General features: G+C 36.0%; 2 protein-coding genes across 2 annotated transcripts in view; one reads left to right on the top strand and one right to left on the bottom strand.

Moving 5' to 3' along the window:
- Positions 1-204: 204 nt before the first annotated feature.
- The window catches only part of ANKRD45 (ankyrin repeat domain 45), a 37794-nt gene continuing 17730 nt past the window's right edge, over positions 205-20268 (bottom strand). The window contains exons 3-6 of the mRNA XM_045547339.1: positions 16943-17110; positions 6319-6413; positions 4097-4235; positions 205-857 (exon numbers count right to left, since the gene is read on the bottom strand). Of these exons, the coding sequence (XP_045403295.1) occupies positions 826-857; positions 4097-4235; positions 6319-6413; positions 16943-17110 (434 nt within the window). The 3' untranslated portion in view covers positions 205-825. The remainder of the gene's footprint in view (positions 858-4096; positions 4236-6318; positions 6414-16942; positions 17111-20268) is intronic.
- On the top strand, positions 11727-13258 carry TEX50 (testis expressed 50). Its single transcript, XM_045547340.1, has 2 exons — positions 11727-12050; positions 13049-13258. Exons 1-2 carry the CDS (start codon positions 11727-11729, stop codon positions 13256-13258), a joined length of 534 nt encoding a protein of 177 aa, XP_045403296.1.

Here is a 20268-nt window from a genome sequence, read left to right as displayed (position 1 = left end):
TCCATAAAGTCATGAAGTAATTGAAGCCTTAGGGGTTTGATTAATGAACTGGAAAAAAGGACTTTCCAAACCACCACCATGAAGACAACTATGACATTTAAAACTTAGGAAATATAAAAAAGAATAGGAGGAAAAATGGCATGGAATCCAGTCACAATATCTATATTTTCAAACCTATGGAACAGAAAATATCTTCTAAATATGAGTATAAAATGATACAGATCTATGTTTATTAATTTAAAGATAGAAAGAGGTTAAAAATAAATAGGCGGTTTTCTCAGAGAATATATCCCACCTTACAGGTGAATTTTAATCTGGACACAAAAAGTAACAGCTATAACCAGAAGCCCTGATCCAAACAATTCTTATTATTTCCTTGCTCCAGAATGTCATTCCCTAAGACTTCCTTTTCAGAGACGGACAATAAACTTTTCCTCTGGAAAAAGCCACATATGCCTTCTTTTATGGAAAGTCTCAGTTACACAAAAAATTACTAGATTCTCTAGGTAGTTTTTAAAACCTCCATATAGTCTCCGTGAGTGATTTATACCCAAGTGCTTTCCTGAAGGAATGCGTGCAACTCACACGGGGCTGTGCTTGGAGGAGGGGGCAAGGCCAGTCTGGACATAGGCATGCTGAACAGGGCAAACAAAACAAGGGTGATATGCTGCTGTACTTAAACATTTTTATAAAACCCCACATCTATTTTCTTGACTTTAATTGGCATGATAGGTTTGTCTTTTCAGATACTAGAAGAAAATGTGGCTTTTTACAAAATACATGTTCAGTAGAAGGTATAATCTTGACTTCTCTTCTGACCATGGCTTAGACTACAGATTTGGCACTTTTCACTTGACCTGAAAGGAAGCAGATTTTTAAATTACATTTAATTAGCTTGTGATAATAAACAAAGCCAGTTTTTAAAAACAATGGTCATGGAATAAATCAGTATATTGCCACCTGAACCAGCCATTAATTAAACCCTATGTTGTTGGTATATCAATTCAAATATTCTCCCCTCCTTTATTTTCAATATTTAAAGCCATAAGGTCACATTTCCCATGTAGTCAGCTTATTGTTACCAGTTCTGCCACTGACTAAAGGAACTTTAAATAAACTGCTGAAACTCTTGTCTTCACTTTCTTCATTGTAAAAGAAAGGGTCATTTTGGAGCTTCCATCAAAAGCTAATACTAATATTCTATTATATGAAGGTGCTTAGAAAGGATGTGATATAGAAGGCTTGAGGAGAGAGGCAATTCTTCTTCAGAGGTGAGAAGGGAGGGAGAGTTGTTGGGTGAGGCTAATGGTAGTGGTGAAGCAAGTAGGAATCAAGCAGGATAACCAATAATTCAGATCTTAATCATCTACCTCCTGGAGCACTGCTCTTGCTTTCTCTAGTCTCTTCTTCCAATCCATTTTACAAAGAAAGCCTGACTATTCTCCCCTACTTAATCCCTTTTCTCTCCTACCCTAAATACTGTTGATGGCAACCCACTGCCCATAAAATAAAGCCCAAACTCCTAAGCTTACTATTCAGTAGTTTTTATAAAATGATCACACCTTAACTTTGTAACCTTATTTTCTACTGTTTCTTAACACAGACTCAACTACAATCAGTCAGATGGGTATTGGCCACTTCCTTACTCCCATATTTAAACCTTTCATCATCATACTGTACTTTCATTCTGGAATTTTCTTCATATTCCACCCTGGCTACCCATCCTTTCATGCCAATCCTTCTTTCTTGATGATGCTTTTTCTTTACACTTAGGCTTCTAGGAATATATACAGCACTTAGGTTATCTTTTCAGGTATGTATGTCTTACTCATAAACTAGGTGGTAGGCTCCTTAAAAACAGGGACAGTCTAAAGCCTCTGTCTCCCTTTAGGGTACCCAGGAGAGTGTTACGTATATGCTCGATAAATATTAGTTATAGATGGCAAGGGATATTCTGTCACACTACCTAGATTAGATTATTTAACCTTTTAAAATCCACAACCCCTTTTGATAAACATAAAAATCTTAGGTACAGGATATCCACATGCAAAAGAATGAACTTGGACCCCTATCTCACACCATACACAAAAAATAACTCAAAATGGATCACAGAACTAAATGTTAGAGCTAAAATTACAAAACTCTTAGAAGAAAACAGAATTAAATCTTGATTATCTCGGACTAGGCAATGGTTTCTTAGATATGACACAGAAAGCACAAGCAACAAAGGAAAATTAGGTAAACTGGACTTCATCAAAATTAAATTATTTTGTATTTCAAAAGACATAATTAAGAAAATGAAAAGGCAATCCACATAATGGGAGGAAATATTAGAAACATATTTCTGATAAGGGACTTATATCCAGAATACATAAAGAACTCATATAACTAACAATAAAAAAGGCAACCCAATTTAAAAATGGCAAAGAATTCAAATAGACATTTCTCCAGAGAAAACATACAGATGGCCAATAAACACATGAAAATATGCTTAAAAGTATTAGTAATTAGGAAGACAAAACTCAGAACTACATTAAGATACCACTTCACACCCACTAAGATGGTTAAAATTTTTTTAAAAGACAGTGAAAAATATTGACAAAGATATAGAGAAACTGGAATCCTCATATACTGCTGGTAGGAATGGAAAATATCGCATAAATCTGTACAATTATTATGTGCCAATTAGAAACAAAATTAAAAAAACATAAAAAAAATGAAAAACAGTTTGGCAGTTCCTCAAAATGTTCTCCAGTTACCATATAACCCAGCGATATGCCAAAGAAAAATGAAAATATGGCACACAAAAATTTGTACACAACAGTTCACTGCAGCATTATTTATAACAGCCAAAAGAGTGGCATTCCAAATGTCCATTAACTGATGAAAGAATTAAATTTGTATCCATACAATGGAATATTATTCAGCCATAAAATGGAATGAAGTGCTGACATGGATGGATAAACCTTGAAAACATTATGCTAAATGAGAGAAGCCAACCACAAAAGGCAACACATATTGTATGATTTTATTTATGAAATGTTCAGAACAGGTAAATCCATAGAGACAGAAAATAGATTAGTGGTTGCCAGGGATTAGAGGAGGGATGAATGGGAAGTGATTGCTAGTAGGTAGAGTTTCTTTTGGGAGTAGTAAAATGTCCTAAAATTAGATAATGGTGATACCTACACAACTTTGTGAATACACTGCAAAATACTGAATTGTGCCTTTTAAAATGGTGAATTTTATGGTATGAGAATTATTTCTCAATAAATGTGTTATTTCAAAAAGCTTAGGTATGCCTGCCACAAAGATTCCGACACATGCACCTTCTCCCTTCTCAGGATGGTATTCCTATAGTGAGTCTTTTCCCCAAATATACAATTATAATACTGAAAGTGCTTTTTCAAATTCTGCCACCCTATTTCCCAGGAGGAGATGCCTTCCTAGATAACAATCCTTGGTCAAAATCAAAGGCAAAGGCCGGGCGCAGTGGCTCACGCCTGTAATCCTAGCAATCTGGGAGGCCGAGGCAGGTGGATTGTTTGAGCTCAGGAGTTCAAGACCAGCCTGAGCAAGAGCGAGACCCCGTCTCTACTAAAAATAGAAAGAAATTATATGGACAGCTAAAAATGTATATAGAAAAATTAGCCAGGCATGGTGGCGCATGCCTGTAGTCCCAGCTACTTGGGGTGCTGAGGCAGGAGGATTGCTCGAGCCCAGGAGTTTGAGGTTGCTGTGAGCCAGGCTGACACCACAGCACTCTAGCCTGGGCAACAGAGCAAGACTCTGTCTCAAAAAAAAAAAATCAAAGGCAAAGGCAAAGGCACAGTAATTACATAAAATTTAATGACTGATGGTGGTAATATTAAGATCAGTATTAGGCATCCCCTATAAAAAGAATTCAGTTATTATTATTAGTTAATACTAATATTGAAACTAATGATGAGAATAGGGAACTATATCATGGATTAGTGCTTATAACAAGGCTAATGACTACTTAGTGAAGATTGTTAAAATCAGAATATTTCAGAAAAAACACTGAACCTAATTTTCATCTTTTCTGATCTCAAACCACCTTTTATCCAAAACTTACGTGGTGTAGTCATTTTTGTGAGAATAGGAGTCACAATATCTTCCAATTGTTGTTTCTGCTCAAAAATCTCATTAATGGAAGCTTCTGAATGGGATTCCAACCACTCATTTTTTGCACGGCATGCATTGAGAACAGTGTTCTAGGGACAGAAATAGAAAATTTACTTTCCACTTATTTACTGAAAAATAAAACTTACCAGCATTGCCCAACAGAACTTTCCATGATGATTAAAATGTTCTAAATCTGCATTGTCCAATACAGTAGTCATTAGATATAGAAAGCTATTGGGCACTAGAAAAGTAGCTAGTGTAAGTAACTGAATTTTAAATTTTATTTAATTTTAAATAATTCAAATTTAAATACCCATATGTGGCTAGTGGCTACTATATTGGACAGTGCCACTCTAACATTGGTGGAATGTGAGTATAATAAAACTCACCATCAGGAGTCATGAAGCCTTGTGCCAGTCTACATTTTCTCCCTAATTCTTTATTTTCATTGAATTCTGTGACAAAAATAAGTGCTTGCAAAGACTAGAAAAGAATAGGTGTATGCAACTCAAAAGACAATGCTGACAGCTGATTCCCTCTCAAATGGTTCACAGGAGGAGGAAGTTCAAGAAATGCAAGAAAATTTCCACCTTATTGAAAATTTCTCAGTTTGCATTGTAAAACCATCTCAGTGCACATGTGCAGGAAACTTCTGATGTCTGATTTAAGATATTTACTGTATTAACACTATGGTTTGTAATAACAAAGAGAAATAAATAAATTTGTGATATGTCCTGTCCATACTATTAAATAATAAGCAGCAGTATATGGAGAAGAATGTAGAAGGAAGTGGGTTTGGAAAGGTGTTCATAACATATTACCATGAGGGGCAAAAACTAAATTAAAGAATAATATGTACAGTATGACCCCATCTTTATAAAAACAAAATCTCTCATAAACTTCCAAATATATGTATGTATACGTATGCCCATATAAGTGAAGGAAAAAACATGGTACAGTTAACACAAAATTATTAACAGAACCATAGGGTAATAAGACTGGAGATGAAAAAGGGAAAAACTATTAAGTTAGTTTTAGAAATTTCAAATTTTTCCTAGTTATTACTATGTATACACAATATTTTCTAGTTCTAATAACTAAAATTTTAAAAATTGAAATTAAAAGACTTTTCTAGCAACTAGTTTGACAGAGCACTATTTCTCTGTGCCAGAAAAATTTTGTTTTATAGAACTAATAGCTCCAGTAGCTATTCTAATAGAATTTTGCCTCTATTTTGTTTGTTTCACAAGAGATTTTGTAGAGTATTTTATAAGACACACGTGCAATGTATAACCTATCAAGTTCTCAGACTTGGTGATGTCTTACAATTTTAGCAACACCCAATTCCTTTTCATTTAAATTATAAGTTACAGGACATTCACAGAGCATCCTACACAGAAATGTATGAAGTAATTTAAAACCAAAACACATTTCTAATACTTTAAGTATTTTTTAATGTACATTCAAAACAATAAACTTGTCCACAGGCAGTACTTAGATACGATGCTTGGTTACGTGGTGAGCTGGCTTTACAATTAGCTATCTTTACATCTGTGTATCTTTTTTCCCATTCTGGAAAATTTGATACATCAAAAAAATATGTAATATATACGTACTAAAATATATGATGTATATCTAAGTTTTGAAGCAAAATAATGAAATGGATATCAGTGGACCCCAGTACGCAACAGAAGAACCAGAACACTACCACTACTACTAACACAACTTCTACGTCCCTCCCCTTTCCCATCCCCCTGCTTGGCTCCAAGAGATAACTATGATGTGCTTATTCCTTTGCTTTGCTTTTTTAATAGTTTTACCCCCTATGTAGGCATCCCTAAATAATATAGTTTGATTTTGCTTGTTTTTGAGCTTTATAAAAATCTATGTAGTCTTTGATGATTTTTTCACTCAATACTTCATTTCTAAAGATTCATCCATGTTGTTGGATATGATATTTAGTACATCTCTATGATACTCTTAAATATTATGTCATTTAATTTTGATCAGTCTATCCTTTATCAATAGTTTATTAAGAAAGGAAGGAAGGGAGGGAGGAAGAAGAGGAGAAGTAAGGACCACACCTACCTGTAGAGCAACAGTATAGAAACTAAAATGTAAGATAAAATTCTCAGAAGACTTCAAAACAAGCAATAATCACAAATATACTACCTTGTCTTCCTTAAGGAGCTTCCCTGGTCCCTTTTCTGTGTCAGTAATGGCTAAAGAGACCTTTGTGATATATTTTTTCAGAGCCAGCCTTGCATCTGAAAGAATGGACAGTATATCACACAATGATAAGACAAAAACCAAAAAATATGCTCTCAACTGTTTGTAATGTACTATTATATATTCAGAGCTTTATAAAGACTGTGTGTAGGAGATTTGTTGTGGTTGCTTTCACTGAATTTCAGAAAGATAACACTGAACTAGCACATCATGTTGGGGCATTCAGTATGCTCCTAAAATTGTGCTAAAATTTTTGAAGAACAAATAAAATATTAAACATGACACCTGATCCCAAAGAGACTTTATTTTATTGAAATGTCTACTCTGGAGAAAGGAACAACAAAAAACATTTTCAACAGACAAACTATGACTTACTTTACTCTTCTTGATCCTTCAAAAACATTCAAAAATAGCTTTCCCTCTTAAAAAAAAACAGTGTTTAAAATAATTCCATTCATTATAGGATACATAGTAATATTATCATAAAATTAGCAAAACCTGTTTAAATAAAATTCTAACACTTTTCTGAGAGAAATATAATAAAAGAGTCAAATAAGTAGAAGGGCTTACCGTATTCCTAGATGGGACAATTGAACATTGTAAATTATAGATCAGTCCCAAATTAATTTAAAGGTCTATGTATTGACTGCTGTGTCACATTACCACAAATTTCATGGCTTAAAACAAATTATCACAAATTTATCCTCTTATAGTCCTAGAGGCCACATGTCTGAAGTTGGTTTCACTGAGCTAAAGTCAAGGTGTTGGCAGGACTGATTCCTTCTGGAGACTCTGAAGGTAGAATCTGTTCCTCGCCTTTTTCAATTTGTAAGGGCTTCAATTTCTAGTATCCTTTGGCATGTGGTCCCTTCCTCTATCTTCAAATACGTCACTCCAATCTCTGCTTCCATCATCAAACCACCTTCTCCTCTTCTGTGTCAAATCTCCCTCTGCCTTCCACTTACAAGGACATTTGTGATACATTTAGGTTCCACCTGGATAATCCAGGGTAATCTCCCCAACACAAGATCCTTAATTTAAGAATCTACAAAGTCCCTTTTGTCATATGAGGTAACATTCACAGGTTCCAAGGTTTAGGACCTAGATATCTTTAATAGCCATTATCTATCCTACTAAAGTCTGCCCTTTGCATCCCTCAAAAAATTTCACATCTATCCCACAAACAAAATATATTCACCCCATCACCAAATCCCCAAAAGTCTGGAACCTTTACAATATCAACTTATGTCCAAATTCTCATCTAAATATCATAACTCAAAAGTCTCAAATCTCATAATCTAAATCATCTATACAAGGTATGGGTGAGACTCTGGGTATGTCAATCCTGGGACAAAATTCCTCTCCATGTGCAGACCTGTGAAACTAGAAAACAAGTTATCTCCTTTCAAAATACAATGATGGGGCAGGCATAGAATAACTGTTACAGACACTGTCATTCAAATAAGAAAAAGAAAAGGAAGGAGTGAGGAAGGGAGGGAGAGAGGGAGGAAGGGAGGAAGGAAAGGAAGGAGTCACTAGTTCCAAGAAATTCTGAAATCCAGCAGAGCAAATTCCACTAGCTTTCAAGGCCTGAGAATAATCCTCTGTGGCTTGAGACTCTGTCCTCTAGTCCTGAGGCTTTGCCCTCTGGATCTGAGCTTCCACCCTCTAATTCATCCTTCCTTTCTCATGAAAGATATCATGTGTTATCAGTCTGTTTCCTGCCTGTAGAATTTTGGCAGTCCAGCATCCTTTTTCATTTTGTCCTCTCTCTGTCCCTTTGTCCAAGGTGGCATTTCTGCTGGTACACCATTCTCAAAACCTGTGAGTCTCCCTGCATGTCACAGAGATTGACTCCATTAGACAAGAGGCTTCTGCACAGGTCTTCTGCAGATAATCTCATTTCTATTCCTGATGTCTGCTGGGATGGCTGGGAGGGATCAATGAGTCACACACATAATCTCTTCAGCACTGGCAAAAAGCTATCCAGCCACATCCTTGGCTTTCTCTCCAGAACACACTTTTTTGCAAGTAAATCTCTTCATTGGAGCACCTTTTACAATCTGGATAGGCTGAGAAGGCCCCAAATCATAAAGTCCTGTTTCCCTTTTGCTGAACAGTTCTTCCCTCAACTTCTCTCTCTCTCTCTTGAATTTTACTATAGGCAGCAAAAGAAACCAGGTCATGCCTGCAACACTTTGCTTGGAAATCTCTTCAGCTAAATATCCAAGTTCATCCTTACAAGTTCTGCTTTCCACATAATGGTAGGACACAATTCAGCTAAGCTTTCTGCCATTACGTAACAAGAATGCCTTACCTCAGTTTCCAGTAACATGTTCCTCATTTCCTTTCGAGCAGCACCTTTGTCATTCATATTTCCACCAACATTTGTATGAAAACTTACATATTCTTTAACATATTACAGGCTTTCTTGACTGTGCTCTTCCTTTCCTTCTGAGTCCTTAACAGCAGCACGTTTTTAATGGCCCTATTTCCCCCAACGGAATGTTCAAAGAAATCTAAATTTTTTCTATCACGCACCTCAAAATTCTTCCAGCCATGTACCCTTCACCCAAGTCCAAAACCACTTCCACATTTTTAGGTATTTGTTACAGCTGCAACCCATTTCCAGCTACAAAAATCTGTATTAGTTTCCTACGTCTGTTGTAACAAATTACTGCAAACTTGGTAGCTTAAAATAACTTATTCTTTTATAGTTCTGGAGGCCAGAAGTCCTAAATCAGTTTCACTGGACTAAAGTCAAGGTGTTGTCAGGGATGATTCCTTCTGGAGGTTCTGAGGGGAAAATCTGTTCCTTGCCTTTTTCAGCTTCTAGTCAGTGTCTATATTCCTTGGTTTGTGGCCCCCTCCCTACATCTTCAAAGCATATACCCCAATCTCTGCTTCCATCATCATCACATCACCTTCTCCTTGTCTGTGTCAAATATCCCTCTACTTTTCTCTTATAAAAACAGGTGTTCTTATAAGAGAAAATTTACATTTAATGTAATATTACAAATGATTACATTTAGGGCCCACCTGGATAACCAAGGATAATCTCCCCATCTCAAGACCCTAAACTTAATATCTGCAAAGTCCCTTTTGCCATATAACATTCAAATGCTCCAGCGATTTTGACCCGGATATCTTTGGGGATACTGTGCAGTCTGCCACAGTTGGTGCACCACTCTCATGAAACTCCCAACAGGAAGAGTTGAGAGACTTGATGAAATCACTAAAACTCAACTGTATTATCTCCAGCACCTAACAATCTCTTTAAGCCTCATCTGCCTTTCTGTAAAGTAGACATAATAAAAGTAACTTACATAGTTGAATTCAGACCTGTATCTGGAATAGTATTAATGATTATGAACCAGCTAACTGGTCTTCTTGCTTCCAACTCTTCCACAGCTTTAAACCTATCATTCACGTTGCAAGCAGAATTAATTTCCTAAACTGGAATCCAAGGTTTAGATTTTGGCTCCAATAGTTGGGTTACCTGCAATCATAAGTGGTTCCAGAATTTCAATACACGATGGAGTTTAGGGGAGAAATTAGTTGGAAAAGGGGACTAACGGACTTGTCATGAAACTGCATTTACATAAAAAGCACACTGTTTTTACTGAGAGCACATATTTATTTTGGGTGACTTAGTGGAGAAAGGAGCTTATTGAAAGCATTTCCTTAATGCCACCATATCTTAACCACTCTAACCTTAATTTCTCATCTATAAAATTAAAGCATTATAGTACAGTCTTCATAGGAGTGTTGTGAGGATTATGGCATATAGTATACAGTTTAATGTATAATGTGATATAATGTAGTATATAGTATATAATATATAGAATAATACACATGGTATAATGCAAAGTATAGTATATCACATGCAAATATCTTGGCACAGTGTTTGGAACACAGTAAAGCACTGAATGAATTTATTTTATGTCACTCCTCAAAACTCTATAAATGACTTCCTATTCCCTACTGAATAAAATACAGGGCCCTCTGAGATCTATCTAGCTACAAACTATGTTTCCAACTTCACTCCCTCCAACATTCATTCGAAAGTCTATCTATTCTTCACCTCCTCTTCCCTCTGCCCCCAGATATCGACGTGGCCCCCTCCTTCAGTGCCTCCAGGGCTCTGCTCAAGCATCACCTTACCAGAGAGCCCTCCCCTAATTTCCCTCTGTAAAGTAACACACACACTCATTCACTTGCTGGCAACATCCTAAACCCCTTACCACTCTATTTTTCTCCATAGCACTCCACAGAAATAGATAGATATATTTAGACAGATACAATTATTTTCTGTGTCTCCCTACTAGAAAGTAAGCTCCATGAAGGTATTCTGTATTGTGCTGAGTTGTAAATGTTGTTTCAGCTCCTGCAACAGTATTTAGAACATAGTAGGCACTCAATATGTATCTGCTGTATGAATGTTTACACATAATTTCTTTGCTTATTATGTTTCCTCAATCTTAGATGCCCTCTCCACATTGCCACCTACCCAAATTCTACTTATTCTTCAAGGCCCAATCAAATATACTTCTTCTGTGAAATGTCCTAATTCCCCCAGGTAGAACTCATTGCTCTCTCAACTGTTTACTCTACCTTGTAATTTTTATTATGTTGGTTTTTGCTTTTACCTCTAGATTGTAAGCTCCTTAAAGGCAGGGCCTATGTTCTGTCTTTTTATCATGCAGCATGACACCTCACCATCTTATCTTTTTCATATACCATGCCAGCTTCCTCACCCCTCACCCACTATCTGATAGCACATATGTTAAAAGGGATAAGCACTCAAAATTTGCTGAACTATTTGAGGGGAAGAACATTCCAAAACAAGAAAAGAGCAGTCGATACTAGGTTCTGTGAAATGGTATAGCTGTCTATTAAGTAGATGTAAAACTGCCATACTTCAGAAGAAGTGTTGGTGAGGTTGTAAGTAAATTGATTCCATGCAATTCTATTAATATGATTACCATTTGAATTTATTAGCTAGAGAAATATTAGTAAAGTCTTCATTTTTAAGAAAATTGAACAAGCTCATGCCATTCTGGCAAAAAGCAATAAAAAGTATCTCTAAGAAACCCAAGGTGATTGGTCAAGTGGCACCTTTTAGTTCCAATGTGGTTCTTTATGATGTCACTGAACTTATTCCTGAATCACTATGACTGATGATGTTACAATAGTCATTAGTGTATATTTTGTTGGGTATATTTTGCTGACTGGCAAGATTATCTGAAATGCCTTGACTGAAGCACCATATTAACTAACAACTCAGGGCACTTTCTTCTCTGTCTCTGACTAATTTTTTAGCTAGAGATATTTTTTCCCAATTGAGAAAGATGTCTAATCAAGGACTATTCCTGATTTTTTCTCTGTTGTCTATCTGCTTCTTCAGGGAGAGCTTCTGCATTTGTGATGGAACTACCTGGACAAAGGTTGGATGGGAGATTTTTCCAGAAGAAGTACACTATCTGAAAGTTAAGCTTTCTCCATCTCACTGTCTACCTTACCCTCTGGACAAACTATGCTGCAACTTTGCTAACATGGATATATTTCAGGGGTTTTTACATCTCATTTATATTTTAGCAGAAGCTCTCTCTTTAATCCTATCTGTTTTATCTGTGCATTACCTGTGGATGAAATGGAAGAAACACCAAAAAAAGGTGAATTAGTGATGCAAATAACAGTCAATAAATCTCAAAGAGTTTAGAACATAAGATAATCAGTCTCTTTAAGGGAAAGTATCATGTTTTATTCCTCTTTGTAACCTTCCTCTGCCCCCCATTCATCCCCAGCATCTAGCACAGTGTCTTGTACATACTAGGTGCTCAACAAATGTGTATTGAATTAGAAGGTCTTTATAATTACCTGGTTCAACCTGTAAGATCTTATGGTATTTTTTTAAAAATCATCTAGTCCAACGCCTCTATTTCAAGTTACAAAACACTTTTAAAAAGTAGTGTGCTACCATCAGTAAAACGTATAGGGGAAATGAGGTTATCTGTCTGTGCCCTTAGTTAAGCCATTTGATCTTTCTCAGCTGCCTCATCGCTAAAATGAAGGATCTGAAACAAAAGATCTCTTAGAACCCTTCCAGAGCTATCTAAGAAAGCTAAGTACAAAAGTTGGCATGTATTTTTTAAGTTGACTGTAAACTAATTTCTAATGTTAGGATAACTTTCTGGGAAATGGAACTTTTAAACTAATTTCCCACTTTGCCAATAGAGACACCATAGTTTGAGGCAGTCTTAAAAGCTCATTGACCAAACAAAGAAAAAACCTCAATGACCTTCAGGACAACTAGGTATTTATAAATGTTTTCTTATTTTTAAAATGACTGTGGTTTTATGGTATTATACCTTGAGGTTGTTTAGTAAAGGAAAACATTTTGCTAATATTCATATTTCTCCCAGCAGGGTGCTCTAACCATAGAATGCACTAATTATTTGCTGATTGTGATAATGATCACTCATTTTATATGGGGCATATATAGAAGAACATTTCTTCTGCACTTAAGCCTTTCTTCTATAGTAATCCTTCTTTTGTATAAATAACTGATGTGTGCTGTTTTAATAGAGTTTAAGTTTATATATTTGGAATATAAATTTAATTTGAACTATCGTAAGATAAAATCTATATCATTTGGTTTTCTCCTTTTTAGCTGAAAAAACAAGTCTCCGTAGATAAGTTTAGTAATGATCTAGAAAGCCCATCCATCTATGACATTGACCAAATACTCTGCAGACTGGTGGCCACAACATCAATGATGACCAAGTACCTGAAACAGGTGTCCCATCATCCTTCTTCTAAGAAAATTAAGCACCGCAAATTAAAGAGGAAGAAGAGTGAAGAAGGAGCCAGAGGATACTAAACATATATATATGCAAATGTAGCTCAGTCAAATATAGAGATTACAAAAGAAATCTATTGAGAGGACTCATCTAAGGATAAAAATGGTTCATTGGAAGCCTTTGTAATATTTTTTTTTTTTTGCCACAATCTTTATTGAAATTTTCCAAAGAAGTCTGGGTTGAAATGTCATTTCCATTCAACTAAAAAAGAATTCATACTTACCAAAGTACTGAGGAAAAGGCTATACACTATCACTGCTACGTGTTTAAGTATTTTGTTCTTTTTAATGTGTTAGATTACTAATCATTAAGCAATCTGTAGAATAGAAAGTTTAGTGTTTCAATAAATCTCTGCTTTAAATAGTATCTGTGATTTTTATTTTCCTGAGCAAATTTTATAACCACAGGAAGACTTTTAATTTCTCATCCCAGATTGATAGAATAGCATGAAAATATTAATGAATGATTAGTTTTTAAAAGCATAATTTTTCCCATTTTTCAGTGTAATAAATGATAAATTACCAATTTTTTTAAACTTTCAGATTTTTTTGATAAGACACTTCAATTTTTTTAAAGTTTAGTTACCACATTTTCCAAAGAAAAACTAGGAGATAGGCCTGAGACTAGGACAGAAGATTTGATTAATGGACACACTTGAAGTTCTGACTGGGGGGGATGGGGGGAGGGGATGGGTGCATACCTACGTGATGAGTGGGATGAGCACTGTCTAGGGAATGGACACGCTTGAAGCTCAGACTCAGGGGATGGGGGGGCATGGGCAATATATATAACCTGAACTTTTGTACCCCCATAATGAGCTGAAAAAATATATATATCTTGAAAAATCCCAGAAAAACATGCCATTATCTATGATAAACCTGCCATCATTATAAAGGAGGAAAAAAACTTTTACAAAACAACCATTGAAACAGTAATAAATAACCACCATTCCCACATTACCATAAATGTTTGTTCCACACCTTCAGAGTTCTGAACTGTCAACTAATTCTAAGAGAACATTAATATATATTTCTTTTAATGGTGGACTATTGAAGACTTAAGTTCCCAAACCTCTAAAACCCAAAGAAATTAATCTCTAATAACAGAATTTTCAGTAGTATGAAGGAGACTATTGTGGTAAGGAGTCCTCAATCTCATAAATCTCTCTACATGACTCCTACTCTAATCACTAAAATGAGAAATGGAAGTGATGTTCAATCTTGGTAATTCTGAATTAAACAAATGTTAAAGTTAAATTTTATGTTGACTAATTTGTTTCTAACATTCCACAGCTATACTACCATGAAGCTCCAATACTAATAACATCATTGATTTGGAAACACAATTACTAGTTTACTTTTATAGTCTTATGTTTAATATCACTAAGATGTGTTAGGTATAATTTCTCCAAGAACCTAAGGAGAAACACATGAATATTTGAGGAAAAGAAACCACTGAAACCTCATACCTATAAGCCCCAAGCCATTTCTTTTCAGAAATGTTACAACAAAATTTGTCCCTGGATTCTGATTTTTTTTTTTCTTTATTACAGCGCATCATGGGGGTACATAAGTTCAGGTTATATACAATGTCCATGTCCTGCCCATCCCCCCGAGTCAGAGCCTCAAGCGTGTCCATTCACCAGACAGTGCGCCTGGCACTCATCATGTATAGTCATACCTCCATCCCCTCCCCCCACCCCCCACCTCCCCGAGTGGATTCTGATTTTTAAGTACCATGATTCATTCATTCTTCAAAATGGATTTTAAATTATGAAATGTGAATTTCACCTACAATTACTATTCATAGGGGATCAATTGAATTCTTTGCTATTTTTGTTTTCTTTTTATTTACAGATGTAATCATAAAATCAAAGAAATTGACATAAGAAAGATCGTTCCTAGAAAATATTTGGTACAAGTGGACAATTACCTGTAAAAATAATCTACAAAGTATAACTCATCTCTTTCTTCCCAAATATGCCTCCTTCCTTTAATTTTCTTATTTCTATCAGTTCTCCTAGTCCCCTTCTCATTTTACTGATAAGCAAGCATCTTATTGCTACTAGCTGAATCTTCCTAAAAATCACTTTCATCCTCTTCCTCTTCTGCATAAAAACTTTCAGTGGTTCCCAGAATAAAAGGAAAACACCTTAGCCTGGCATTTAAGAGTATAATCTGGCTATAATAAAAGCAGCAGCATTTTTCAAATGCTGACCACATGTGCTAAGTGCTTTACAACATCACATTTAATTCTCACAACAACCCTTGAAAGGCAGAAACTATTTTTTTTTGGCCCCCTTTTTCAGTGGGGTATAGAGGTATAGAGAAGTACCTTGCCAAGACCACATAGGTTTCAAGTGCAGATACTAGTATTTAAATTCAATCTCAAGAGCCCATGTACTTAACCCTTTTACTATTCCACCTATATGAAGCCTATCTGGAGAAACTATGACTTGTGGCTCAGTAAGTCAATCTTGTCAGTGTCCCACAATATGCTACTTTCATTCTCAGCTCTAAGATTTTGCTCAGGTCCTTTCCCCTTCTATTGTGTATCCAAATTTCATCCATATTCAAGGCCCAGGTCAAGCGCAACTGACTTCATGTTCTGACTTCATGTTTTCTGACTACCCTGTAGTATGGACTGCCTATTCTGCCAATTGTAGCCCTTAAATCATAGTCCTTCTAATACTGCTATATAACTGTTGAATGTGTCTATAGCTTACCATCCCCCACTTAACAAATGTCCAGAGGACAGGAATAACCCATTGTACCTACAGCAATAGCCATGCTCATATGGGAATTCAATAAATGCTCATATGGGTATTCAGTAAATGCTTGCTAAAAACATGAATGCAGACAACCATGCAAAATGAATGCTGTGACTTTCGTAAGTACTAATTTTTTAACCAATGTTTGTATACATACATAGTTATACAGGTATGTTGTCCTGAAATCTCTTTAAGCTGTATTCTACAGGACTGTGGGAATGATGTAAGCAAAGTATTAGCAAAAGTCAAAACAGCACAGTTTTTTGAATTTTGTATTGAAGTATAACATACACACAGAAAAGCACAAAAATTATGTGTACAGCTCTGAATTTTCATAAATGAACACACCCATGTAATCAGCAACCAGATCAAGAAAAAGAACATTACATCCCAGAAGGGCCCCCCCCATGCCATGAGAGTAACTACTATTCTGACTACTAACACCATAGATTAACTTTGCCTAAACAAATCATTTTTCAATTATTATTATAACCTTTTCTATCTGAGGAATCATATTTTTATTAATATTAATATTAAAATATATTACACAATATTAATATTTTAATAATATTCATAAACTTAATATTATCCAAATATGCTGTTTTTAAACATTCAAGGAATGGTCCATTTTGCCTAGGTTTCTCAAAAAATGGCTTTGAACATATATTGTACATATATTCTTATAGAAAATTATTGGTGAAATTGTTAGAAGTTGGTAAATCAACAATCTTCCAATTTGTACAGTTCCTATTAAGTACAATGTTTAAGGCCAATAGCAAAATAGAAAAAAATTGGTAGATTTCATATATTATTGCCAACTGTGACTGTGGTTGTATCTACAAATAAATCATCTCGATGGAAGGTAACATAGCCTACAACCCTCAGCAGAAAAATCCATCACATCAGTCAGTTTGCTAACACTTAGTGTACTTACCTGCCCAGTCCAGGAACTCAACACACTCTGTCTGGGAATACCGAGCAGCAACATCTCGAGCTCTTTCTTCCCGGAAGTTCAAAGCTTCTATGTCAACATCCAGTTCCACTAGTGCTTTCAAAGTTTCCAAACGACCCCAGGCTGCAGCACAGTGTAAGAGCGTATACCCTAATAAACAGAATGAAGATGATCAGATCAAATAGATTACATTGTTTTAGGCTATTTTATGTATGAGAAGATCATAATGGTAATCAAGTATTGAACAGTAACTATGAACCAGGCACTATTCTAAGTGCTTTACATATAGTAAACTCATTTAGTTTCATAAAACCACTATGATTTCAGAACTACCATAATCCTCATTTTACAAATTAGGAAACCAAAGTCCAGAGAGGTCAAGAAACTTGACCAAGGAACACAGCCAGTAAATGATGGAAGCAAGATAGCAACACAGACTGTCTGAAACCTGAGCTCTTCGACATCTTCTAAGGAAGATAGCAATCCTCCTAGCACTCATCTACTTTGGAACACAACTGGATCTATAACTTTAAGGAATTTTCATCAAACTCTAATTACTCTAGCATTATTGTTAACACAATCATACAAATTAGTACAACTGTTATATACATATATATTCATGTGTGTGTATTTATATATATACATACATATATACTTGTGTGTGTGTGTATATATTCTTTGGAAAGAAATTGTGACCTATCAAATTAGAAAGCTATTTCTTAGATTTTCGGAGGTGATTACCATGAGGTATAATTGTAAAGGTGAAAAATATGGAAGGCATCTTTAAAATTTATCCAGACTGATTTTTAAAACGTCAAGTCAAAGATCATTGTTTGAACTCACCCACAAGGATCACAAGAATATACAGGCATACCTCATTTGATTGCACTTTGCTTTATTGTGCTTCATGGATACCGTATTTTTTACAAACGGAAGGTTTGTGGCAACCCTGCATCGAGTACATCTATTAGCACTATTTTTACAACATCATGTGCTCACTTTGTGTCTCTGTGTCAGCATTTTTTAGCAATAAAGTATTTTTAAATTAAGGTATGTACTTTTTTTAGACAAAATGCTATTGTCCACATGACAGACTACAGTGGAGTATAAATGTAACTTTTATATGCACCGGGAAACCAAAAAATTTGTGTGACTTGCTTTAATGTCATGGTCTGGAACTGAACATGCAATATCTCCTGGTATCCTGTATTTAAGACTGCTTTAACTGGCCATACAGGTATGTACTATATTACCACAAAAAGAGTTGAGCAAGAGAAGGACCCAACATGTGTTGAATCTATTGAGTAGTAGGCATTTTGTGTGTACTTTAATCCTTCCAATACCCTATAAGGTGAATTTTATCATCCCCATTAAAGCATACGATGGGAAGTGAAAGTCAGAGAAGCTATACCTTTCCCAACGCCACACTGGTAGTAAGTAACCAAATCAAGATTCAAACCCAGGTCTGTTGCCAGATGGAGGATTTACAAGGAGCAGGAAACACCACCCAAATGTTTGCCTCTAGCTAGACTAGGGAAACAGAAGAGAGAATAATGATTCCACTTACCTTCCAGAAATCTTTCATCAGCTCCCTATTTGCCACATCCTACAATCCTGGGCCTATCTTAGACCAAGTTATGAACTATCATAACCAGAAGGGATAATAAAAGGCTAATAAAGAATCAAAAGCTCTAGTCTTGGCAATTGCAAGACATGGTCTTTACAAAAAAAAATAATAATGCAAAAATTAGCCAGGTATGGTGGTGTACACCACAGTCCCAGCTCAGGCAGGGGTGGGAAACCTGAGGCCTTGGGGCCACATGTGGCCTTCTGGATGCTTGAGTGTGGCCTTTTGACTGAATCCAAATCCAAGTTTGGATTCAGTTGAGGTGCTGTATTTGGGGATCTGGAGGGCCACATGTGGACTGAGGCCACAGGTTCCCCACCTCTAGAGGAGTTTGAGGCTGCAGTGAGCTATGATGATGCCACTGCACTCTAGCCCAGGCAACAGAGCAAGACCCTGTCTCAGAAAAAGAAAAAAAAAGAATCAAAGGGAACATAAAGTGAACTACTTTAGGATCAGCCAAAATTGGAATTGCCTCCCCTCTTTGGCCAAACTTTTTTTTTAATATCACAACAAGCAAGAAATTGTAAAACACTAAAAAACAGAGACTGGCCCAGGAATTTTATTATTCCTTTATTCCCTATTGTCTTGTTCATTTGTGCTGCTATAACAGAATACCACACACTGGGTAATTTATAAAGAACTAAAATTTATTTCTCACAGCTCTAGAGTCTGGGAAGTCCAAGACCAATCAAGGTGCTGGCATCTTGTGTGGGCCTTCTTGCTGCATCCTCACATGGCAGAAGGCAGAAGGGCAAGAGAGAGCAAACTCACTCCCAGAAGCCCTTTTTATAGTGCCATTAATCCATTTATGAAAGCAGAGCCCTCATGACCTGAACCTCCCCAAAGGGCCCCACCTACCAGCTGTTGCATTGGGGACTATGTTTTAAGCACATGAGTTTGGGGAAACACATTCAGACTTGGCACCTATAAAATGGGAGGCCAAGAAATACCCAAATACCACCCTCTTGTTCCTGTCTTCTGCTTGAAGATGGAATTCTTTAATCAGCTGAACAGTCCATGGCCCCTGATTTTCTGGGGGAGGAAGACATTATCTACAGATAAAACACTGCTAGCATGACCAGTAGGCAGATGTTCTGGATCCTCATATTGCTTTCCTCAAGGCTGAAGTTATAGGCCACTGGTAACCTCTAAACAAAATTTTCTTAAATTCATTTAAGACACTGAAAGGGAGAGATGGAGGGGGTCTATTTTTTAATATAATCAGTTAAAATTTTTTTAAAAAAAGATTTCTAAACAGTATTTTACCAAGGAATTTACAACATTCACATGGTTTCTCCCTTGTTGGAGACAGTCCATTTTCAAGTAAGAAATGCAGAGCTCCTTGTAGTACATTAACCCCACCACCTTTCCAAGAGAAGGAAAACATCTAAATGAGATGATGATTTCAGAAAGCAACCAGACAAGAAGGGGATTTTCCTAAAGTTCTCCCATAATACATGCAATGAGCATTGGGTCCCAGGAGAGGGATTCAGAAGGCTGCATGTTAGAAACCCCCACAGAAAGAAAGGGATCACAAATGGAACTGGGAACGATTGAGGTTGCTTCTAAAAGAGGGGAAAAAAAAATCTCTTCATGGAAGATTACTGGTTACTAAATACAGAGAGTCCATTGAGCAGGTAGTTCATAGCAAGCCCAAAGATCAGACAAGAAGCAAAGAAAT

The sequence above is a fragment of the Lemur catta genome, chromosome 3 (genome assembly GCF_020740605.2).
Source record: "Lemur catta isolate mLemCat1 chromosome 3, mLemCat1.pri, whole genome shotgun sequence".
NCBI lineage: Eukaryota > Metazoa > Chordata > Mammalia > Primates > Lemuridae > Lemur > Lemur catta.
This window is presented reverse-complemented; position numbering and strand designations above follow the sequence as displayed.